This window comes from Ochotona curzoniae, unplaced genomic scaffold (genome assembly GCF_017591425.1).
Source record: "Ochotona curzoniae isolate NIBS_2020 unplaced genomic scaffold, NIBS_Ocur_1.0 contig_3622, whole genome shotgun sequence".
Taxonomy (NCBI): domain Eukaryota; kingdom Metazoa; phylum Chordata; class Mammalia; order Lagomorpha; family Ochotonidae; genus Ochotona; species Ochotona curzoniae.
The window spans coordinates 20960544-20984478 of NW_024465926.1; the positions used below are offsets into that span (position 1 = coordinate 20960544).

The following is a 23935-nucleotide window of genomic DNA, read 5'->3' on the forward strand; positions in this document are numbered from 1 at the left end:
AGTCTGCAGAGTTATCCAGGATGAAGTCAACGTTACCGTCTGGGACTCTGACTCTGTCCCCACCTTGGGCCAACCTTGTCTTGGCAGTGTTCTCTGCTAGACACGCTGGCCAGAGAGGGCTTTGAAAAAAAAAGTCCCTTTCTTTACCATGGTTCTGCACTTCCTCTGTGGTGCTTTGGTTCAATTGACTAGACCTTTAACTCCAAGCACTGGCATCCCATCTGGATGGCACTTTGTGTCCTGGCTGATCCATTTCCACTCCAATTTCCTGTTTATGGCTGGGGAAAGCAGTGGAGGATGACCCAAAGCCTTGGGATCCCCTGCACCCATGTGAAAGACCCTGAAGCAGCTCCTAGCTCCTGGTTGCTGGCTTCAGATTGGCTCAGCAATGGCCACTGCGGCCATCTGAGGAGTGAACCAGTGGAAGATTTTTTTTTATCTCTCCTCTCTGTAAATCTGCCTTCCCAATAACAATAAATGAATCTCAATAAAAAATAAATAAAAAGCACCTTATATCCTTACAGCCCCCTGGGAGTGGCAGTAGCCAGAGCCAGTGTTAAGGGTGTGCAACCAGTGCAAGACATGTGCCCAGGGTTGAGTGAGTCCCACGTGTGACTTCCTTCTCAGCTGTCCCCCGCCTGCCTATCTTCAGGAAAGTGCCGCAGGTGATTGACTGGCAATGAGATGGCTGTCTGAGAAAGGTCGCTAGTCTCCTTGTCTTGCAGGAGGTACACATGTGGTCTTGGTGGTATCTGGATTGTGGGAGAAGCTGAGTTAATAGGGAAGGAGTGGCCAGGGCCAGCTGTCAACTCCCAGAGTTTGACACGATCTGCTGGCAAGAACGACATCTACACTACAGGGGTGCTAGGAATCGTTAAGAATTTCCTATATCGCATAGTTGGCTGGTACTTAAGAAGTAGCTAGCTGAAAGTTGATAGTTCTGCCATGACAGGAGTACTTGGGTCCTCCACCAACTCCCACAGCAAAATCCTTACCCCTTCCCAGACTTGGTGAGAGCATTAGGAGGTGGGGCCTGATGGGAGCATGTCACAAGGGTGGAGTCCTCACACCTGGTAGCCTAGCTCCTATCACGGGCAGAACCCAGAAGGTAGCTACTCTCAAGCTTCTGTGTCAGTTGCTAGAAGCCACTGGCTATGCTGATGTGATAAAGAAGGCTGTCCCAAAAGGGGGTGCTACAAACAGGGCACTGTGGGATAAAATAGCTGGAGTGACAGAAAGATGCCATCTGAGCTGCCTTGGTCACTTGCAAGAGACCCTGCCTCAGCATCCAGTTGTTGGATAGGAAGTTAGAACCAGCCTTTGTGTGTGTGTGAGGTTCTGGTAGAAGGGAGGGGACTGTGGCAGCCTCTGAAGCACACATTGGAACCAGGCGCTGCCCTGGCCCTTGCTGACATCACAGCTGGCCCCAGTCTGTGCCCCAAGGGCGGCACCCCAGGAGAAGCCCCTGCTGCTCAGCACCCAATGGATGACCCAGCCTGATAACCCCAGTGCACCCTCTACCCTCAGGAAGCCACCCCAGGAGCATCTCTACCCTACCTCCAGCCAGCTGGGCTACCCATTCAGACCATGGCGGAACCTGGGGAGGAATATCACTCAATTCACACTCCACAAACCCTTTGCTTCGGGGAGGAGGGAGGAGGGCAAGGAGAGCCAGAGAGAAGAACTAGACCCCACTGCTCTACAAGCCCCTGCCTGAGTGCTGACTCTGCACTCGGCTCTGTCCCTGAGCCTGCCTGGCCTGCCAGGTATATTCTTCCCATTCACCTGCGTCTCCTGGCTCGCCCCAGTGTGAGGGACTGGGTGCTCTCAGATCCTGTCCGTTCTGACAAATGCCCTAACCCATTAAACCTTGCTGCCTGCCTCAGCACTGCTGACCTTCTCATGTCTGAATCCTTTCTCCTGGGAATACAAGAGCCCTAGTTCATTGCCCAGCTTCACTGACATGTCCTCTGTCTGCAGCCACCACCAACCCAAGCAACTGTTCCACCTTCTCCTTCCTCCTTCCCATCACGTGAGAGTTGCTTTTAAAAACAAACAAAAATCAAAACTGCTTCCATGCATCCCCTACAAGAAAGTAGGAGTGCCAGCTTGGAAAAGGAAGCCCACCTGTTGGCATTCTTAACTCCTGCAGAGGGTCCAGGGCCCTGAAGGCTGTGCAGCTATGCCTAGTTTCCGGGTAGAGGTACAGCAGACTCCCTGGCTGTCCCATGGCACAGACCCCTTTCCCTCTGCCCTGGGGACCCCCAAGAGCTTGGAGGACCATCCTCTTCCCCCTGGTTTCAGAGACAATGGGGCCAGGCTGAAACGCTCTCTGGGCCACCGTCACCTTCTACCTCACCCTCCACTCGCTCAGCCCTGGCTAACACATACCAGAGGCAGTTACAGGCTGGACATGGATCTGGTGGGGACAGGAGCTGGGGCAGGCTTACTTTTGATGGCTAAAAAAGGCAAAGTGCTCCCCCGCATAACCTGGAACCTATTCCCCTCTGGAGGGAGCTGGACCCACCTGCTTTGGCAAGCAGAGCTCCACAGGTGAAAGTGGCAAACGTGGGAACAGCAGTGAGGAGACGCGCCCAGCAATGCCTGGGACTCTGGAGACCCCACACTCCTGCCAGCTGGTGCTCAGGCCAGAGGCATGTGGCACTCATATAGGCCCGGGTCATGTGCTGAGAACCACCCAGCCGGGGCCCTTTCTCAGAGCCACCCACACGGCAGACCCTCCAGTGGGCTTCTCATGCCTCCACCGAACTCTACTCACATGACAACCAGCGCAGCATCCCGGGAGTAATCCAACAGAATTTCATTGAGCCTCACCTGCCGGAGGGACTGTGGAGGGAAGCCAAGGGATTATGGCCAATGCGCCAGGGAACAGCCAACTCCTGCCACGCCCAGGGGCATCTTTTCCCATTTCCCTCCTCATTATAGGAAGGGGACCCTTAGATTGATTGAGCATTGAGCTCATCTCCCTCAAGAAGCCTTTGCCTGACTTTATTAGGAGAGTGGGAAGGCAGAGCTCTTTCCTGAGTTCTAATCTCAACCTTGGGGTTTCAGGGCAGAGAGAGCTGGGGCAGGTGTTGGTGCCTTGCCCAATCTCCCTACCTTTATCAGCAAGATGAGTGCAATGAGATAACCCAGGCAAAGTGCTAGAGAAAAGATGCACCTGGGGACCCTGCGTATGGGATAGAGCCTCAGCTCCGACTGGATGCCTAACAGACAACCGGCAGCCTTCCTTGGGGCCCACACTGGCCTGCAATGCTGAGGAAGGCGGCAGGGAGCTCCATAGCCGGAGTGTCCATCCGCCAGAGCTTCCATATCCGCCAGAGCCTCGTGGCTTGATGACGCTCAGAGGCTGGCTGGGGAAGGGGGTGAGGGGAGGAGGGTCCAGGACCCTTGGGATACAGGAGGCCAGGACCCCTCCCCACCCTCAGCCCTGCAGGCACCTGCCCTCCCTCCAGCACCTTGACTCTGTTCTTGTTGATTTCCTCATCTGAGATCTTCCAGGGGCAGTCCCGCCTCATCTCAGCCACAGCGGCTTCATCCTTGAAGCCGTCATTGAGGCGGAAAGGCGCAATCATGTCCTCAAACCTCTTGATGCTGGGGACGAAAGAGGGACGGAGGGAGGCTGAGCAAGGGGAAGGTGTGTGTATGTGTATGTGTGTATGGGGGGGGTGTTACCCAGGTCACCACAGGGAGTCACCTGTGGGACTCAGGGCCATCTGCTGTTGTCATTTACAGTGTGTGGGAGGGAGCGGGGGTTGGGGGAGTGCTCCGTGTGGGATTCAGCCTGACCCTTCCACCTGGCATTCCTGCAAGCATCCACAACCACAGGTTGTTCCACTCCACAGCTGCTTGCTGAAGCCCATGCCCTGCCCCCAGGGCTGGGCTGCCCAACGCGAGCCAATGAGACTGTGTGTGCATCCACCCTGAGCTCCTGGTCTGCTGGATGATATGAGGAAACAAATATAAAGCTGCTAAAGGAACCAACAGGGCTGGGTCAGGCCATCCTGGGACTTGAAGGAAATTGGGTCTCTTTGTCTAAAGGTAGCTGGACACAGGGCAAAGGTGTTGGAGTCGAAGGGATCGGACAAGCAAAGGCCCTGGGGCAGATCATACTAGGCCTATGAGAAGGCCAGCAGAGAAGGTGCTGCAGGGCACCCAGCTGACCCTTCCATACCCAGAACCCCCAGCATCGAGAACTCACTGCTCAGCTCGTGGTTTCTGGTTGATGTCGGGCAGGACATGAACCTCGTGGAATCCCAGTCGAAATTTGCTTAGCAGAGAAACGATCCTGGATGCCAGAGAGAGATTTTTTTTTTTTTAAAAAAGTGCTTTCATTCATTCAACTTGTTCCACTGGGCACCGGCTGAGTCTATAGCAGAGAGCAAGTCAAGTGGCTGCCTGCCCTCACGAGGCTGACATTCCAAGACCAGACCTGGCTCATGGAGTGGGTCAGATGATGACAAGTGAGGTGGAAAATCTGGCCAGCACTTCCAAGTATCGGGGACCCTCACTGCACTAGGGCCCCTCACATTTCTTCTAGATTGTTTATTTGGAAGGAAGAGATAGAGAGGAAGAGACGAAGAGAGAGATCCTCCATCTGCTGGTTCGCTCCGCAGATGGCTGTAGAGGTCAGGGCTGAGCTGGTTGGAAGCCAGGAGCTGTTTCCAGGTCTCCCACATGGATGTAGAGGGCCCTTCACATTGTAATGCATCTCTGTACCTGCTGGGCTTTCGTGACATGCTGAATTATGATTCAGCAGGTCTGGGCTGGGGCCCGGGACTCTGTACTTCTAGTAAATGCCCAATGTTGCTGGGTCACTGTGCAGGGACTGAGCAGCAAAGGTGTACAGGGAGGAAGCTGGAACAGAGGAAATTATAAGAATGGCTGAAGAAGAGAAAACACGCAAGAATGGTGCACCAGCTGGAGCCAGCCTCAGGCTTGGACTTTGTGCCTAATGGAGAGAAATCAAGCTGCAATGTGTAACAGTCAGGGGAGCACTGAGGAGGTGGTAAAGGGCAGGGTGATTCCACACTGGAATCACGCAAGGAGCCTGGAGAAACTGCAGCCATTTGGGCCCTCGCCCAGCCACTGAGTCAGAATCCTCAGGCTGGGCATGGATGGGCGATTCTCTGGGTGATTCTGGGGTGCCTCAGGAAGGACCGTCGCCAGACGCCCTGCTGGGAAGAAATCTGATACAGTAGGGCAGGGCAGGGCAGGGAGTGGCGCGATGAAGATACCTGCATCTTCTCAGTGCAGGCAGACAGTGACTGCCCAGAGCACCACTCAGCATTGTTTGGCCTGGACAGACCTGACCATGGGCCTCAACTTAGGAGCTCTAAGAGTAGTGGTAAAGATGGGGAGGGAGATAGCAGGGACAGCCTTGGGTGGAGCCAAGATGGTGCAGGTCCCCATGGATCCTGGGCAACGCCACCCTCCCCACTTACGCCTTTCTCTCCTCATCCATCCTGTTGATCTGGCCCCCAACGAACACACGGATCTTGCACCTGCTCCACCTCTTCTTGCGGCCAAGGAGGTAGGGGATGAGGAGTGTGAGGCCTGATAGAGAGGGTCCGACAGGAGTGAGTCATAGGGAGAACAGAGCACTGGGATGGTGGGTTCCCATCTCAGGCTGCTTTCTCTCATCTGTGGCCTCAGTTGACCCATCTGCACAAAATGGATACACCTGACTAAACCTCAGTGGCACGTGGTGCTACCTGTCACAATGGAATCTCCACACTTGAGTGTTCTTCATATAGTAGGGTTGAACAGAATGGTTCATGCCTGGGGACTGTGTTAGGTGAATCCCAGTGAGGCACTTAGTGGCTGACAGTGTCCAGTCTGTGTTGGCCTCACTAATAGGATGTAGAATCATTCCTGCATAATCAAGGGCAGTTGGATCTAGGACAAGGATGCCTAAGATGTTTATATAAAATCAGGTGGTATTGACACAGAACTTTCCTATATCCTCCCAACCCCCTTAAATAATGTCTGGATTATGTATAATACCCAAAGCAATGCCAATGCAATGGCAATTGTTAGGCTGTAGAGTGCAACAACAAAAACAAAAAACAAAAAAAAAAACACACCTCCCTCTCCACCATCCATCTCTCCCCTGTGCAGTTGGCTGAATGCATTGGTGCACGAGCCACAGGCACAGGGGTTAGCTGCGCTCTCTTGGGCTGTCTCCTTTGTTGCCTGTGGCTTTGTTCCCCAAGCACAGGAAATGCCTACTGCTTGGGGAGTGAAGACTGTCTCTGCATCTTTCCTGCACCCCAGCCTGTCTCCCATACCAATGTCACATACCCACGACTCCAGGACTGGACAGTCTAACCCGCAGCACCCCCTTAAGTTTTCCCATTTTTTAGCTGAAAAACTGGAGGTCAGAGAGAGGACCCAGCCAGGCTCTCCAAAGCTCATGGGTCAGTGGCAGGAGCCCTTGCTCCTCTTTGCTGGGCTCTGGGTCCCAACAGAGGCCTTGACATGAGGCTGCTGGGAAGGGTCGGGCAGGAGATGGAGAGACACAGCAGGAAGATGGCCACAGGGACAGCTGGGGCCCTGACCTCCATCATCGAAGAGCCAGTAGATGTCAATGGTCTTCTTGCCCTGCTCTGACTGGAAGATGGTGCTAGCCTGCTCCTCCTGCACCAGGACCTCAGGCTCCACTGTGGGAGAGAAGAGGCAGGTCAGAGCAGAGCTGGGAATTGTCAGACAGAGCCTGCTGCCCTGGCAAGTGGGTAGGCATCTACCACCTTGGGTGGTATGCACCTGCGTCCAGGCAGGCCTGGCTAGAGCACCGTCAAGGCTGCTGCCAATGTTCGCCATCAGATTCTCATCCCAGGATTCTAGTGTGCCCTTAGGGGAGCAGGCAGAATCCAGTTACCCTCCGGGTGGCACATCCACAGAAGCACACTGTCCATGCCCCTGAACACTCCCTGCCCCGTGTCCCTCACTCATGCCCCTGTACCTGCTACGGGCTCCCTCCTCCCAGAGCTCTGGTGGCAAAGGACCAAGGAGAGGTCTCTCCCTGCCTGGAACCTTCAACATGGTGTAGAGGTTTGCAGAGAAAGACAGGGGTCCAGAGGCTGCCAGGTAGCTTCCCACGATATATTGTTCCTGTATTTTCCACCAAGGCCAGCCATTTGGAGATGTAGCCACATTGCTAGGGATCCACTGTCACATGCAAACACTTCCTGCCCTGAGCCAGGTGCTCATGTGGCCTGCCATGAACCACCCCACAGGGAAGAGGGCCCAAATCTCCCAGACACTGACCTGTGCCAGACACAGCTAGCCTCGTCCCACCAGTGCTGGCTGCCTTGCCATCCTCCACTGGGTCAAACATGGGGTTAACTGCAACAGACAGGGGACAGCTCTGTGCCCTGGCTCTCCTGCCTTGAGGATGCTTCCAGGGACCTCAACAATGGTAGAAGCAGGAGGGATTCTTGGCTCCTCACCCAGTCCTGGCTCGGGCACACTCAGCCATGTCACACCTCCTCCTCCTTCTCCTCATATAAGCCAAGTTTATGCCTACCTCTAGAATGCGGCTGGTTGAGGGGGCCCCTGAGCTGGGAGCCCCCTTCCTCCTAACCCAGCCCATCTCGGTTATAGAGAGACCCTCGATGACCTTGACATCTTGCCTGTGCCAGATGGATTGCCTTGGTAAGCATCTTCATGGGCCACCCAGACCTAGGATCCCTGCTGTCCCCTAGGTGCCTGGAGCATGGTGACTGAGCTGCAAACTGAGGCTGTGTGAAGAGGATTAGCAGCAACTGGGCGTTAGGCCAGACCCAGACCCTCTCTGCACGATCCCGAGCCCACCCCTATGCCACCTGGTTACAAAAGCCCTGATCGTGAAGGGGAGGGAAGAGAGAAGGGAGGGGAGGGGTGGCTCTGAGCTCTAGTCCTGGTTCTGCCTCAGCTGGAAGCATGACCTTGAACTGGCCTTTAATTTCTCCATTTGGAAACCCATTTAGCTCTACAGAAGTGTCAAGGGCTGATTTTCTCAGAGTCTGCAACCATTGGTTCCTTAATAATTTTTCTGTCTTCTCTTTCACCACTTAAAAAAGATAAAAGGCGGTCTGGCACAATAGCCTAGTGGCTAAAACCCTCACCTTGCATGAACGAGGATTTCATATGGGTGCTGGTTTATGTCCCAGCTGCTCCACATCCCATCTAGCGCCCTGCTTCTGGCCTAGGAGAGCAGTCGAGGATGACCCAAAGCCTTGGGATCCTGCAACCACGTGGGAGACCTGGAAGAAGCTTCTGGCTCCTAGCTTTGGATCAGCTCAGCTCTAGCCATTGTGGCCACTTGGGGAGTGAACCAGCGGACAGAAGATCTTTCTATACCTTCTTCTCTATGTATCTGCCTTCCCAATAAAAATAAATTAATCTAAAAATAAAAGGAATAATTTAAGAGAAAATTCCAGTTTTTATTTAAAGTTGTATATATTCATTGAGATACAGAAAAACAGACAAGGCTCCCTTCTGTTGGTTTAGTCTCAAAATAGCTAGAGCTGTGGGGCTGGGCCAGGCTGGGGCTGGAGCCAGGAATTCAATCCAGGTCTCCAGCTGGTGGCAGGAAGCCCATGGACTTGAGCTGTCACACTGCCTTGAGGCTCTGCATTAGGACACTGCACTCCAGTGCTGCAGATGGACATGGGACCCAGGCACCCAATAAGGGAGCCGCAGGCATCCTCAGCAGCATCTGAGTCCAAGAGCCGCCCCAGAGTCTGTGGTTGTTGGGTGCCAAGCAGAGGCAGCATGTGTTTATGTACTCACTGTGTGCCTGCATCACCTCCGAAATGTTGAGTCCCTCCCGCATCCTCATGACGCATACACCGTAGTTGAAATCAAAGGCGTCACTGCAAGGAGAGGAGATGCAGTCAGCCTTCTCTCATTCCCAGGTCTCACCAGGGAGGTGACCTTGGCTCCAGGAGACCAGATGCCTTCAGTCAGCCCTTCCTCCTCTGGGGGCCTCACTATGCTGGCCCTCTGCATAGTGTGTCGGCAGAACTGGAAAGCCCCTAGGAGCCCTTGAACTCTGCCATCTACGGGAATTGCTGCTCTCATGGGGAGACCAAGGTAGGCCCTGCCCTCCTGCTACATCTGGATGATGCCCACAACCTTGCCCACAGATGCAGAGATGTGAACTGTATGCATTCTGCAGACGCCAAAACTCAGTTCTGGGCAGTAACTGGCCTATGACTGTTACAACTGAAGGAGTGGCCAGGTGGAATGACACATTATAGATTGGGCGTGCACACAGGAATGGTCCCATCCATGCAATAACTGCTCCCTGTAGTTTAATGTCTGGTTCTCTTCACTCTGTTCTTTGGGTGGCTAGCCTAGGCTTTGCTGGCTCTGGTGTCCATGGCAACCCCACCTGCTTCTTCCTCAGGTTAGAGACCCATCAATTAGCTTCCAAGAGCACTCATTGCTTCTCCCCCAAGATCCCAGACACAGGAATTGTTCAAAGGCTGCAAGTCATCAGTCTCCAGGCCCCCAACTACCCTGCCCTGGCCTGTCTTGGCCTCACTCACTGCAGGATGCCAATGTATCCTTCCACCATGGCTGGGTGAACTGACTGCCAGTTCTTCTTGAATCCTACCACCAGGATGTTGGGCTTCATTCTTCCAAGACCTGCAGCCTACAGGGGTTGAGGTGTAGGAGGGAGGGTAGAGTGGGGATGAGTATGGGGTTGCAGGACCAGTGAGTAGGCTTAACACCTGCCAGAGCTCTGTCCCAGCCACAGGTACATCTCCCAGTTTGGGCCTGGCCCAGTCCTGGCTGTGGAGGACATGTGGGTGGGAGAGTGCTCCATTCCTTTGTATGTCTCTACCTCTAACTTTCAGACAAAAAAAAAATAAATTGTATTTTGTCTGCTGCATCAAAAGGGGCTCCAAGGAGGCCCAAGAACCTGTTCCTTTCCAGGCAATCACCACCATATCAAGTAGTTAGCTGTCTCACATAGAATATTGCACCTGCATGAGAATTTGTGCGCCATTGCGGAGGTCCTCGGAGATGACATCGGAGTAGAAGGCTTTGATCTTCCTCTTGTTCAGCCACTTGGTGTGACCGCTGGCAATGAGCCGCAGCTCCGGCATCCTCTGCTTGCGGGGTCCCTGTGGGTGGCAGGGACAAGTGACTTCAGAGAGCAAAGGTAAGGACCTCCCCTTCCAGGCAGTGATCCAGCCCCTATTCCATCCTGGAGGCTGCCCCAGGATGGGACATTTCCTGAGTTCCTCTATGGGGCTGGTGGGTTGAGGAAGAAGAAGAGGTGGGAGGGGGTCAGTGGGTGCCAGCTGGGGCATGGGGAGAACCTCAAGAGGGGTTTGGAAGCAGAGAGCGTGGACAGTTGAGGAGCCCTCACAGCAGTGCTTGTTCCCCACACCCAGGGGTCAGGACACTTACAATGAGCACGTGGCCACAGACCATGAGGCTGAGGTTCTGGGTGAAGGTGCCCACAAAGTCCACCAGCGCTGGACGAAAGTTTGGGGGCCCTGTGAGCACCAGGCACTGAGGGCTGAGGAGGGACAGGGAGAAGGGCAGGTGCCATCAGGATAGCCCTCCCCAGGCAGGGTAGGGGATCCCACCACCTCCAGGATTTCCCTGAATCACAGATAGCCTTGGGCAAGACTCTGCATGTGTAGGCTTGTTCTCCTGGCTATGACTTGAGGGTCACTTCTACGGCCATTGTAGCTTTTTTGGTGGGTACCAAGTGCCAAGAAGTATTCCTTGTACTGTCTACCCAGGCCATCAACACCTCCATCTGGTGATCCTGCCCTGGCCAGAGTGGGCAAAAGGAAGCAGGTCATCTGTGGACTCACCAGGTCCTGTGGGCAGGGGAGTGGGCTTCTGTGCCAAGAGACAGCAAGGGGGTCTTGCCTGAAGGCCACAGCCAGGGTCTGTGGAAGCGACTCCATCAGCCGCTCCTTAGCTGTGTGACCTGGCACCTGTTACTGCACTCTGGGCTCCTGTCCCTGTCTGTGACTAGGCTAGTAAGATCACGAGCCTCAGAGGGTTGCCAGCAGGCTGCGGAGGGCACTGTGTGAGTTACTTGGCTCATAGTATGTACAATATAATTACAGGGAAGCTCAAAAGCCTTTAGTTTCCATGAACTTGTTGAATTGCTCTGTAGACACCACAGAGGCCAATGTGGCACCCAGGGAGTGGCAGGTGCATGATTTGGCAGTGCCTTTGCCAAGGAGAATTGCCTTTGAAGAGTGCCCAGTGGAGGCTGGTCACCTATAGCCTCGTGGGGTGACTAGGATGGTGATTCCAACACCATGTGGCCCTTAAGGCAGGGCATGTCCTACTGGGGAAACTTGAGCCACAGGTGGAGACCTGGGGACTCCTGAAAGCACTGCTCACCGGTAGTTCTTGATGTGGTCTTCCACCTCGTTGAGGCTCACTGTGTAGCTGAGGGCGAGATTGTAGGAGCCAGCCTGCACCGAGGAGCCCCAGTTTACCTCTACAGAGGAGAGCAAGAGGAAGATATGAAATGGCTGGGAGACGCCAGCTAAGTGGAGGCAGGGATGCTGTGTAGAGGAGGGTCAGGTAGCCTTCTGTAAGCCATGAACACCTGTGGAGGCAGGCTCACTTGGCAGGCAGCCTGTAGCCTGCTCCTAATATCTCTGGGGCTAGGGACCACTCGCCATCTGGGTGCCAATGTAAGTTACACCTGCAGGGATTGAATGCCATCAACACCCTCTTGCCTAACCAACTTATCGCATGGTGATCTGGTCAGACAGGTGTTCCTGCAGCTCTCTGCTTCCTGCCCTCAGGTGGCCATCTCCCCAGGTATCCTGCTTGCTGCACAGAGTCCCCTGCCCAGTGTCTGACTGACTGTTTTCCTCACAAGCCCAGGGGTCTGGCCCTGGGGAAGGGGTTCATGCAGCCCTGAAAGTGACTCAAGTCACTCTGATCAGAGAACTAACTGTAGGGTGCTGGGGTGGTTGAGCTGCAGAGATGTGGGCTCTGTGCAGGTGTGTCTCCTAGAATGCCCACCCTATGGGGAGTGATGGATGAGAGGAGGCCACCAAGGACATGGAGCTGGGCACGGAGCACTCCAGCTGTGCCAATGGGCAGCTGCTTTGCATAGCTGCCTCCAGAAGAGAGAAAGGGAGGTAGGCATTCACCTGGCTTCTTGTAGATCACGTAGAGCAGGAGGAAGAGGATGATGCCGATGGCGATGAGGGCCGCCCACCAGGTGAGGAGGAACATGATGATGACAGAGACCACCGCCCCAAACAATGCTGACCACTTGCTGTAGTATCGGAAGGAGGGTCTCCACCCTGAGCCAGGGGCAGTGGTCAGTGAGGATGCCCCCTGGCTCTGGAGCCACCTCCTGGGCCAGAGTCACTGGATGCAGCCCAGGCTGCAATGTCTTCCATGCCCAGACCTGGGGCTCCGCCTTTGCCCATGCCTTCTGTCTCACCACATCCCATCCCCTCTCCACACCAAAACCCTGGGCCTGAGGAGCCACCCCCAGGAAGGGGGATGGGGATGAGCCTACTTACCAGGGGAGTTGGTGAAGGAGGCATGGAAGCAGCTGAAGTTGATGAGGGCGTAGGAGCACAGGAAGAAGTTGGAAATGATGGGGGCAATGGTGTTGAGCTCGGCTTCGGGGACCCAGGGGGAGAGAGAGGGCATCCTATGGGGCAACTCAGCTGCCTCACAGGGCTGGGGTGGGGTGGCCTAGACAGACCATTTGAGGCTCAGTCACTCTCAACCATTTCATCTGTGAAATGGACTTAACATTTTGTGAAGCACAAAAGGATGTTTTGAAAACTATATGCTGCTGGCAATGGGAGAGCGGACCCCATTGAGCTGTGCCAAGGGCAGGGACTGCATACCATTTTTTTTTTTTGGTAAGGCAGAGACAGAGAAAGAGTGAACTTTCATTTGCTGATTCACTTCCTACACAAATAGGACTGGGCCAGGCTGAAGCAGGGTGCCCAGAACTTCATCCGGGTCTCCCAAGTGGGACCCAAGTACTTGAGCCATCCTCTGCTACCTCCCTTGAATATCAGCATGGAGCTGGATCGGAAATTCAGGAGCAACACCAAGCTGATGTTGCAGCACAGCCGGTTAAGCTATCACTCGGTATACTTGCAGCCCATATGGGAGTGCCTGGCTCAATCCCAGCTCCTCTGCTTCTCACCCAGGTTCGAGCTGATGTACCCTCAGAGGCAGTGGTGATGGCTCAAGTAGCAGAGTACTTGCCTCCCATATGGGAGATGTTGCTTGAACCTGGGCTCCTGGCTTAGGCCCGGGTCAGTCCTGCAGGGGAGTGAACCAGCGATAACAGAAACCTTTCTTTGTCTCTCTACCTTTCGAATAAAGCAAAAATAAAAGCATTGGATAGAAAGGCAGTCTGTTAACTGGGCTCTCTCTCCTAAGTCATCCACCCCTTAAACTCCAGAAGTCCAGAAATGAAGGTCCAAGAAGTCGAGCCGGCCACTACCCACACCCGTGAGGTCCCAGAGACTGTCAGACTGTGACCCGAAGGAGTCCTGGGGTTCATCTGGGAGCAGGGTGGGGATCCCAGCTGCCAGGACACCCAGGTACCCAACATGGGAAGGTGACCATGGTCCCTTCCGCTAGAACACAGGGGCCTGCAGCACAGTTGGAGCCATGGGGGGGGGCAAGGCCTTCGGGGTGCGTGGGGGGGTCACGCCCCCCCTGAGAATTATCCCCTGTGCCTGATTGGTGCAGGATTTGAGGTCGGGGGGGGGGGAAGAAAAAGGAGCTAGCCTTTGAGACCCCTGGACCACAGCCCAGCAGGCTCTTACCAATGATAATGAAGGCCACAGCGATAATGTAGGCCAGCAGGTAGCCACGCACGGGCTCGTGGTTCTTGCCGTAGCCCTTGCCGAAGAAGCCAATCAGTGGGTACAGCTGGTCCTTGCACAGGCACTAGAGGCATGGACACCACACTCATCCTAGCTGGCACTGGCCATCTGCCTGCCCTCTGCTGGGCCCACCTCGTGCCACCTGCGCTGCTGCCCCCAGTCCTTGTAACCTCAGCTAGGTGCTCAGCCCACCTGGGTCCCAATGTCTGGAATGTTCCCACCTCCCCATGTCTCCAGGAAGACAATAGAAGGGCAAGCAAGAGGGTTCAACCATCTGGGGTGAAACTTGAGGTCATGATGAGGGCCTGGGGCCAAGGCAGGAAATGCAGGTGTTGGGAAGCAGGTACACTTCAAACCAAAGGGGCTTTTCCCTTGCCCAGGCTGCAGGTCTGGCCCCCAGGCACCTGACATTTCTGGATCTTCATTGCAGTCTCCTAGGGACCCCCACCACATCCCCTGCCTTTGCCCCTCACTGTGCCCAACCTGGAAGACTTTAGCAGCAGAGACGAGGCAGGCCAAGGCAGAGGAGAGGGTGGCCCCGAAGATTCCAGCTGTGATCAAAGGAGCAAAGCCAGACACCATGCTCATGGTCTGTGGAAATAAGGGTTCAAGGACCCCCAAGGTTGGGAGACTGAGCTGGGAGCCCTGCCCATGGCATCCCAGCCCCTACTGAGGGGTCCTGGAACCCCCTCTAAACCCAGATCCTCACTCAGATATCTCAGCACCCACGCACAGGCAGGGGCCAGGCATAGGTGCACCCTGCCCAGCTCTGACCCTCTCTCCATCAAGCCTGGGACCCAGCTACATCCATGCAGGCCTAGCCCAGGGGTCCCATACCTGGTAGTAGTTGATGAGGCCATAGCGGCAGTTGAGTTCTCGGGAGCACTCAGTGAAGTTCCAGCCGTAGCCACAAGCCAGGCCCTCACAGGTGCCCGAGCCGGGGATCATGGTATCATTCAGGACCCCAGATGCATCGCGAACCACACAGGCACCTGAGGGGAGAAGGGAGGTGTATGGAGGGATGACTCCTTGGGCCCCTGTATGGACCATGTGGCCTGGGGCAAGGTCCTGAGGGACCTGCCCAAGTTCACAGTGTGCTTGAAGCAGAGTGGCCAGGAGCTGGGCCAAGTTCCTCAGCCATGTGGCAGTAGCATGCCTCAGCAGAGAGCTCAGTGCAAAATAGGCACCAATAACTCAGGCTCTCTGAGCCCCCACTTTCTCCTCTGTAAAATGAGGGCAATGGCAGGGTCTGGGTTTGTGGTGAGAGGTAGGGGTAAGTCAGTGGCTAACATCATCATCAACATCACCACCATTATCGCCACCATCATCGACACCATCACCATCGACACCATCATCACCCCACCACCACCATCATCATCAACCACCACCACTGTCACCATTACCATCATCATCGTCACCACCTCCATCATTTTTGAGGTTGATGGGTGGCATGTTTGGTACGACCCTCACATCACTGACTCTGGAAGCTCAAGGTTTGAGCACCAGAGAAGCCTGGTCTGACTCCCCCTCTTGTTCCACTCCCTCCTTTCATGGAGAGGTTCAGGTCAAGGCCAAGTTGCAGGGAAATAGGGCTTAGCCTTTGTGCATTGGGATCATGGGTCCTCCAGCCAATTCCCCCTTTTAGAGTCACACCTCACCATTTGGGCTTCCTTTAGTGGTCAGGACTCCTTGAGCGGAAGAATTGGCTACTTACCGATGGTGGCAGAGATGGCCAGGTAGGAGACTGTGGTCCAGAAGATTGCCATGAGTGTCCCCTTGGGGATGGCCACAGCAGGGTCCTGTGGACAGAGAGGGATCATTAGGCAGCCTCTGGGCCTCCCTCTGGGTTCCTGTTCTCTGAAGTTGATGAGGAAAGGCAGCTCCTGACCTTGACCCCTCAGAGCCCCCCTCCAGTATAGCAAGGAAGGAAACTTACAACGGAGAACCATAGAAGAGGACAGACACAAACAAGATTAGAGGCAGAGATTGCGTCCGGAGCCCAGGGTGGGTGAGAAAACCCCACAGCCCCACAGCTGACCATAGCACGTCCTTGCCCATGCCAGCTGTGGGGGTGGGGAAGAGTGGGGGTAAGAATGGGGTCAGGGTAGAGGAGCTTGGTGGACAGCCTGCTTGATTTCAAGTCAGGTGGTCCTCTGGGCAGTGGGCTACACTGCCAGCCTCAGCCCCCATCTAGAAGTGGGGTGATGCATAGTGCTGCACAAGAGATGTTGAGGCACCAGGCCGCTGCACCCAGACCCGCTCATTGCCAGTCCACACAGCGTGTGAAACACGAGGCCCTAAGTGACTTTGTTCTGCAACCGTACAAGCCAGAGAATAAAAGACAAACCTCAAACCCTGTCCTTTCATGTCACCGGAGAACTCTGTGGTTTCCTAACTGAATTACAAATCACACACATGGCATGAGCCATGCCTCTGGGCACATTCTCAAATGCCATTCCCCTACTTAGTCACTGGAAGACACTGAGGGCAGCATGCTGTGGAGGACCTGACTCTGGTCCTGACCCCAGCAATGCCCAAAGCCTTAGCCTCCAGGGTTGGTCCTGGTTCAGCCACACAGGCTGGGACTTTCACAGAAATCAGACACACCAGCCCTGGAGCCCCATCCTCTTGACCCCCACATCTTGGTCTAAATCACACAGCAGGTATATCAGGGTCTACATGTTAGCCCTTTTTTTCCCAGCTGTGAGCCCTGGGAAAAGCTCCTTAGCATCTCTGAGCCTTAAATTCTCCATCTGGGCCAATAGTGAGTGCCCATCAATAAAAGGTAGCAGAGGCTGGAAGACGGCCCTGCACACATATACACCCTAGAACACCACCCAGAGTATCTGTTGAATGGTGGTGGTCCTGCTGGGGCCTGACCTCCTTGTCCTCTTGCTCCTCTGCCGCCTGTGTGGTCCCAGACTGGCCTTCTAACCTCTCTGTGCTTGTCTTGCTTCTCTATGTCACAGTGAAGGCAATCAGGTTAACAACACTTAGCACTTCCTCTCTGCCCAGCAGTGTTCTAAGCATGTTCCATGACCTGGGTCCTCTCTGAGGGGGCTGTCTTGGTCCCATTTTACAGATGGAGTAGTTGAGGTTTCAGGAAACACTTCCCAAGGCTCACAGCAGTGAGCTGCCCTGCTGCTCATGCACTCAGGCTCAAGAGGACTGGCCAAGGACTGGCCAAGCAAGAGCCAAGGGTCCCTTCCAGGCCTAAGGATGCTTAGAACACAGCAGAGGTACCTGCCCCATCCAGCTCCAGGTTGGCTGCTTGGCCCATGCCTGTGTGCCGGGCCCGTTGGCAGCTGAGGAAGCACCAGGAGTTGCTTCAAGTTGGTCTCAGAGAGAAGCTAGGGTGTCTGAGCATAGCCCCAGCCTCTGGACAGCCACCCCAAGCCTCTGCAGGCTGCTCCCTAGGGGAATCTAGAGCCTGACCCATGCTCCTGTTCCCAGGTCCTCAGTGCGCCCTCCATGGCACAGCCAAGTGGAGGCAGGCTGCCAGCAAAATCATCTTCCATACACAATCTCTGTTCACTTAAACAAAAGACATGGGTTGGCACCATGACGTAGCAAGTGAAGCTGCCGCCTGTATTGGCAGCATCCCATATGGATGCCAGTTCACGTCCTGGCTACTCTATTTCCCATCTAGCTCCACACTTTGGCCTGGGAAAGCAGTGGAGGATGACCTTGGGACCTTGCACCCACATGAGAAACCCAGAGGGAGCTCCTGGCTCCTGACTTTGAACTGCCCTAGCTCTGGCCATTGCAGCCATTTGGGGAGTGAATCAGCAGATGGAAGATCTCTCTATTTTGCTGTAACTCAGTTTTTCAAATACATAAATAAATCTTTAAAAGAGAAGAAGAAGAAAGAAATGCAGCAAGAAGCCCCTTCTAAGTGGGTCTGGAGATGGAGGGAGGTCGGCTCTGATTTTCAGCACAGATCTGGGCTCCTTCACTCCCTGCTCCTACAACAGTCTGTTTCAGTTCTCTGGCTAAGGGACTTCCTGTCTGTCACAGCTCTGCTCCAGCCCCATCACTGCCTGACACTTCTCCATGGCCTTTGCCAATACCAGCCTGCCCTTGTGCAGCCGTTGAAACTTTTATTCTTGTCACCACTGTTCAGTCCACCAACACATGTGCAGTGTCTAGTGTACTGGGCTCTAGGCTGGGCTTTGGGACACACAGAAGAATGAATGGCCCGCAGGGACCCTACAGGCAGGCCTGGGAGGGATGGTGGAGGTGGTGCTTGAAAGAGGAACATGCTGTTTGGGGGTAAAAAAAAAAAGTGAGGGTTGGGGAGTCCCAAACAGAGGGCTTAGTATCAGCAAAGGCATGGAGGAGGGACAGGGCAGCCCCAGCAAAGCACTGGTTCTTGGAGCTGGGGTAAGGATCCTCGCCATGGTGACAGAGGCTGGGCATAAGGCTGGAAGTACAAAAGGAGCCTTGAAGGCTGCGCCAAGGAACCTTGCCACCCCAAGGCAGTGAGAGTCCTTCATGAGGCTGGCAGCTCAGCAAAGGCAGATTTACAACTTGAGTGGCAGGGGGTCCAAATGGCACAGCTGGGTCAGTCGGCCACAAAGGCTGAGTCCCAGAGACTAGGAAGGGGACTGGTTCATGTTGGGGTGCCCCCTTGAGTCCTAGAATCTAGCTGGCATTAGTCCATGACCTTGGGGTGCACTGGACTGCATTCTAGACATTCTGTTCCCCTCAGTCCCAGTGCTGTATTTTGGGATTTCCTAGTGGCAGATCCTGAGACAACAGGGAACAAAATTCTGCTTCCGGCTGCCACCTCCCCACTGTGGTGCCAGGCCATTGCAGGGGGAAGCTCGGTCCTGCTTACCTTGAGGTCCCCGGAGATGTTGGCCCCGGCTAGGATGCCCGTGGCCGAGGGGAAGAAGATGGAGAACATTCCGAAGAAGCTGCCGTCGGCGCCCCGCCAGTCAGGTACCAAGTTCTGGACAAAAATGTCCCCTAGAAAAGCAGGGCCTGGGTTGGGGCCTGCCCCTTCCCCAGCAGCGCCCCTGGCCATGGGAGGCCATGGCAAGGACTCACCCTCCCAGAACCCATCCAGCAAATGAGATCTCACAGCACTCAGCACCGTGACCCAAGCCTCATCCCGCACCTACCATGGTAGCTGAAGAACCCCTTGGAGGCCTTGTCCTCAGTCGGGGGGATCAGCGTCCCCACCAAGTAATTGGCGAAGGAGACCATGATGACCAGAAAGAACAGCACCTGGGCCTGGGTGAAAAGGACCCCCAGGGTCAGGCTTGCCCAGAGAAAAAACTAGCCTGGCCCCTTGTTCCGAGGATTCACTCTCATAGTCACTCACTCACTCCTTTGTGAACCCCATACGAGGCAGCTGGGGCTGTTCGATGGCCAAGGCCTCTTACTTGTCCTAGCCAAGACATCCACCAGAGTGAGGGCAAGGGGAAATGAGGTGGGGCCTGCTTTGACAGCATGACTAGGAGGAGGCATTTGAGCAGGAAGAGGAGGAGGAGGAGAGTCATGCATTGTTCCATGGGATTAAGCTCAGTGTATTCAAGAAAGAGAGGGTGGTACAGTCTGCTGGCTGTAGCCCAATGCTTCTTCCTTATTTCTGGGTTCTGAATTTCTTCCAAGAGAGAGAAAGATTGATTAATTTGTCTATTTAAAAGCAGAACAACAGAGACAGATTATTCCTTCTGTTGGCTGATCCACACCCTACATGGCCACAGCAGTCAGGGCCAGGCCAGGCTGAAGCCAGGAGCTGGGAACTCCATCCTGTGTGGGTAGGAAGAAGCCAAGTAGACATGCCATCTTCCACTGCCTTCCAGAGGTTGTACTGAAATCAGAGCAGCTGGGACTCAGGCTGGTGCTCTGCTATGGGATGCTAGCTTAACTCATTATGCCAGCATGCCTCTACTCCTGGGGGGCTGGACACATCATTCACAGAAAAACCACACCTCCCAGGCTCCCTTGCAGCTAAGCGTGGCTGTGAAAGCAAGCTCCGGCTTGTGGGCACGAGCAGGTGGGGCATGTGGAGCTCCTTTGTGGGCCTGTAACAGGAACAGGACTTCCCTGCTTCCATTCCACCCTCTTTCCCTCGCCCAGAACCTGAACTGTGGCCATGGCTGCTGTGGCCTTTGTGGACCAGGCAGATAAGGAGCAAAGCCCAGAGACAGAAGGCATCTGAGTGCCCAACCACGGAGCCCCTGTGCTCAGGGGAAGCCTACCCCTAGGTTTCTGTGTAAGGCACCGTCACCTAGGGTCCCTTTGTCACAGCAACAGAACGTGGGGCTGGCTAGTTCATGCACGCAGGAGCAGACCTGTGGCCTTGAGCCCACCCCTCCTGGCCCACCTTACCTTGGACTCCCACTCCATTCCAGCCAGGGAGATGGCCAGCAGCACCGTGACGGTGACCACGCCAATGATGCGGATGTCGTTAATGGGATCCACAATGGGCGAGCCGTACTCCTAGTGGGGAAACAGGTTGGGCTGTGAGTGACCTGGGGCCCCCTCCCTCTGCTCTGCCTTGGCCTGGGGGTACTTCATCTGGGGGTGCCCCCTGGTGGGAAACTTCACACTCCCACACTTTCCCTGCTTTTGAGGTCTCCAATGTGACTGCTGCATGGATTCAGACACTGCCGGAGATGGACAGGATGGGCCACCCAGACTGGCCTCACCTGCAGCAGATCCCGCACAGTCTCTGCAAAGCCTACAGTGTGCATGGCCACACCCACGGCATTGGCAAAGGCGAAAATGAGGCCGATGGAGCCCCCCAGTTCGGGGCCCAAACTCCGGGAGATGAGGAAGTAGGTGCCACCTGCCAGGGTCAGAGACGGGAGCCATGAAACCAGAGGGGTTGCTGGAGGGGTGGACTTGGGGCTGGGAGTCACACACAGGAGGTAACCAAGGACCCACCATGGTATGAGAAGTGTCTGGAACCCTTACCTGGAACCGCAGGAACAGCCAAGGAGTCCCACAGGAAGGGATGGGGGGAAAGGAGTGGGGATCCAGAGACCCATTCCCAGGCAGGAATCAGGGGAACCTACAAGAGGAAGACCCTAGGGGCCGGGACCCACCTGACTTGACCTTGCCATTGGTGGAAATGGCCGAGATGGACAGGCCTGTGATGGATGTCACCAGCACCGAGAGCAGGATGATGATCCAGGTAAGGACTGAGGGGGTTGCATGAGCATCAGTCAGACGTAACCCCACCAAGCAGCCCTGGGAGGAGTCTGAAGTCCCTTCCCTTCTTTAGGCCAAAGGTTTTATTATTATTATTATTATTATTGTTATTTTTAAAGATTTGTTTTATTTTTGTTTGAAAGGCAGAGCCACCAAGAGGAGAGACAAAGAGACCGAGAGCTCTTCCATCTATTGCTTCACTCCCCCAAATGGCTGCAATGGCCAGATCTGAGCCAATTCAAAGCCAGGACCCAGGAGCTTCCTCCAGGTCTCCCACATGGGTGCAGGGGCCCAAGAACTCAAGCCATCTTCCACCACCTTCCAGGCGATATACTGGGAGCTGGATCTGAAGTGGAGCAACCAAGACTCAAACTGGCACCTGAATGGGATGAATGGCAGCAGTATAGACAGAGGCTTAGTTTATGTTGTCCTTGAGCCTCAGTTTTCTCATCTGAGCAATGTGTTTGTCCACCTCCTGGAATCTTCTGAAGAGGAGAAGCTCAAGGGATGACAGATGAGGGATCGTCGAGGGTAGAAGAGCCGGGCACCTCTAGCTTCTGAACACAGAGCTCCACTTGCCTGCACAATGTGACCCTAACCATGCACAGAGTTGGGCATCGCCTTCCTCCTGATGAGGATGCCAAGGCTCAGAGAGGCTAGCCAGTATGCCCAGGGTCACACAGCATAGGGCAGAGCCAGTGCCTGAGCCCCCAACCACCCCCTGGCTCACATACTTTACAGTAGAAATCTGCTTCAAGAAAGGGAGAAACTTCCTTGGGGGAGCAGAGTTGGGGTGCCCTGCTCCTCCACACCCCGTGTGTCCCTGCCATGTCACTTAGACTGCTGTCTCTGCAGAGGCCTGAGGGAGTGCCAGGGTGGCACGGGCCTGGCCTGCAGCTGGCAGCCCAAGGGCAAGCCTACCTCTCTGGGGCTTTGGGGTGGGAGCTCCAAAGCCGGCACTCACCGATGCCCGCCTGTGCCGTGATCCAGGGCAGCCGCAGATACAGGATCACACCCCAGATGTTGAGCATACAGCGGATCTGCGGGGGCAGGGCAGGTCAGAGACCATGCAGAGACCAGCACACAGGCCCGGCCCTGGTCAGGACGCCGAACCCCAGAGACACTTTTTTTGTGTGTGATATTCACGTCCTGTGTCCTGAGCTCTGGTTCTGGGCAGTAGGAGAGTGAGAGCGCCATCTGCTGCTCGCTCCCACCCTCCTTTCTTCCTTTGAAGCTTAAGGATCGGGCGTGGTCACGCTGAGATATTCCAAGCCCAGGATCTTGCATCTGCCAGCCCCAGACGTGGCCCCCAGCAAGTGGCCCGCTTTGGGTGTGGGGCCTGACATTTACAGGGAGTTCCACAAGCTCCCACTGAGCCGATGCCCCTCCTGCAAAAAGAAGCCAGAGATCCAACAACTGCGACATGCACTTCCCAATGTGCAGGCAAGCCAGAGGCTGCTGCTGGGCCCAGGGTGTAGCAGGGAGTGCAGATATGGGCCCTCTGAATGCTACCTAGGACCATACCGGACTCTGGCCAGCAACAGGTCAACTGTGGACTCTGGGTGTGGGGGCGGAGCTCATGGGTCAGACAGAAACCTAGGCCAGTGTGGGCCGAGGCAGGATCAGGTCCTGCCAAAATTTCTTCTCTTTCCGTAAACTTCACGGACGGTGGCCAAACCCAACCAAGCACACTTGGTTTGCTTAGCGCGCTCTATTCCTTGGCAAACCCCTCCAGCGGAAGAGAAAAGCAGATTTTTGGTGTTCTGTGCCGCCCCCTGGTGTCTGTGGAGAGAAGCACAGTTTCTTCTCGTAATGGTTCCTTGCAGGCCCGGGCTTGGCTCCAAGGACTTTGCATCTATGAATTCCTTTAAGGCTTATCTCACAAAGCAGGAAACTGAGGCACAGAGAGGTGAGGCAGCTTCCCCAAGACCACAGAACTGGTGAGTGGCCAACTACTTGGTCCACCTGGGAGCTGGGTCTCAAGAGATACATGAGAATCAGGAAGTACCAATCCAGGGAAGATCTGAGGTAGCCAGGAGGAAGAGGAAACCAAGGTCCGTGCTGGGCAATGAGTCTGCTCTGGGTGAGAACGGAGCCAGGAAGGATCTGTCTGTCCCATGCCACACTCCCACCCATGTTCTGGCCATCCGGCCCCCTCCCATGCCGCACTCACCATCACTCCCTTGATCCAGCCAAAGCGCACAGGCTGTCCGGCGTTCTTCTCGCTGCCAGGGCCCGGCTCATCCTCTACCAGCCCGTCTGCCATCTCAGGGCTGGGCCGACTGTCAAACGCCAACGTGTGCAGGTGGCTGCCTTCCTGCGGGGAGCCAGTCCGGAGACCCTGAATCAGGGAGGCTGGTGGGACAGGATTTCTGCACCCACAGGTGCCACAGAGGGCAGCCCGACTCCTCGCCTCACTGGCTATGTCGCTGCATAGGGTGTTTTATAATTAATTAATTAATTTGAAAATCAGAGTTACACAGAGAGAGAAACCGATCTTCCATCTAATGGTTCATCCCCCAAATGGTCCTCAATGGTCCCACTGGGCCAGGCTGAAGCCAGGAGCCTGGGACTCCATTCCCAAAGTTCCACATTGGCAAGGGACACAATGTCACGGGACCAGTGGGGCCTGGCTGCCCCTGTCACTGGTACCTCCTTGGGACCTCAGAGCAGCGGCCTAGTGATTTACACAGGCAGCTACACAGACTGAGAAGAGGGTGGGACAGGTGAAGCCTGGTGGGGTGAAGCCTTTTGTTCAAGCCACTCAGGGCATATCTGGCAAGACTGGGACTCGAACCCAGGCCTCTCTTCTGGGGTGTTGGTCACTCCCTCTGTGCCTTGAGCGGCCAAAGCCCTCATTAGGGCCTTTCTGTTCCTGACATTCCCATCTCTGCAGC

General features: G+C 55.1%; 1 protein-coding gene across 3 annotated transcripts in view; it reads right to left on the reverse strand.

Moving 5' to 3' along the window:
* Nucleotides 1-23935, reverse strand: part of SLC12A3 (solute carrier family 12 member 3) — a 28810-nt gene that overhangs the window by 4065 nt on the left and 810 nt on the right. The window contains exons 2-25 of one of the 3 annotated variants that reach the window (XM_040982114.1): nucleotides 23212-23355; nucleotides 22003-22078; nucleotides 20933-21028; nucleotides 20534-20673; nucleotides 20214-20324; nucleotides 18998-19109; nucleotides 18712-18842; nucleotides 15586-15670; nucleotides 14709-14863; nucleotides 14355-14462; nucleotides 13812-13935; nucleotides 12537-12638; nucleotides 12156-12311; nucleotides 11389-11488; nucleotides 10429-10540; nucleotides 9999-10139; nucleotides 9558-9664; nucleotides 8797-8879; nucleotides 7291-7368; nucleotides 6582-6683; nucleotides 5466-5577; nucleotides 4223-4309; nucleotides 3480-3615; nucleotides 2780-2847 (exon numbers count right to left, since the gene is read on the reverse strand). In XM_040982114.1, coding sequence (XP_040838048.1) covers nucleotides 2780-2847; nucleotides 3480-3615; nucleotides 4223-4309; nucleotides 5466-5577; nucleotides 6582-6683; nucleotides 7291-7368; nucleotides 8797-8879; nucleotides 9558-9664; nucleotides 9999-10139; nucleotides 10429-10540; nucleotides 11389-11488; nucleotides 12156-12311; nucleotides 12537-12638; nucleotides 13812-13935; nucleotides 14355-14462; nucleotides 14709-14863; nucleotides 15586-15670; nucleotides 18712-18842; nucleotides 18998-19109; nucleotides 20214-20324; nucleotides 20534-20673; nucleotides 20933-21028; nucleotides 22003-22078; nucleotides 23212-23355 — 2666 coding nt within the window. The remainder of the gene's footprint in view (nucleotides 1-2779; nucleotides 2848-3479; nucleotides 3616-4222; nucleotides 4310-5465; nucleotides 5578-6581; nucleotides 6684-7290; nucleotides 7369-8796; nucleotides 8880-9557; nucleotides 9665-9998; nucleotides 10140-10428; nucleotides 10541-11388; nucleotides 11489-12155; nucleotides 12312-12536; nucleotides 12639-13811; nucleotides 13936-14354; nucleotides 14463-14708; nucleotides 14864-15585; nucleotides 15671-18711; nucleotides 18843-18997; nucleotides 19110-20213; nucleotides 20325-20533; nucleotides 20674-20932; nucleotides 21029-22002; nucleotides 22079-23211; nucleotides 23356-23935) is intronic. The other 2 variants (XM_040982115.1, XM_040982116.1) reach the window with 2 other exon arrangements.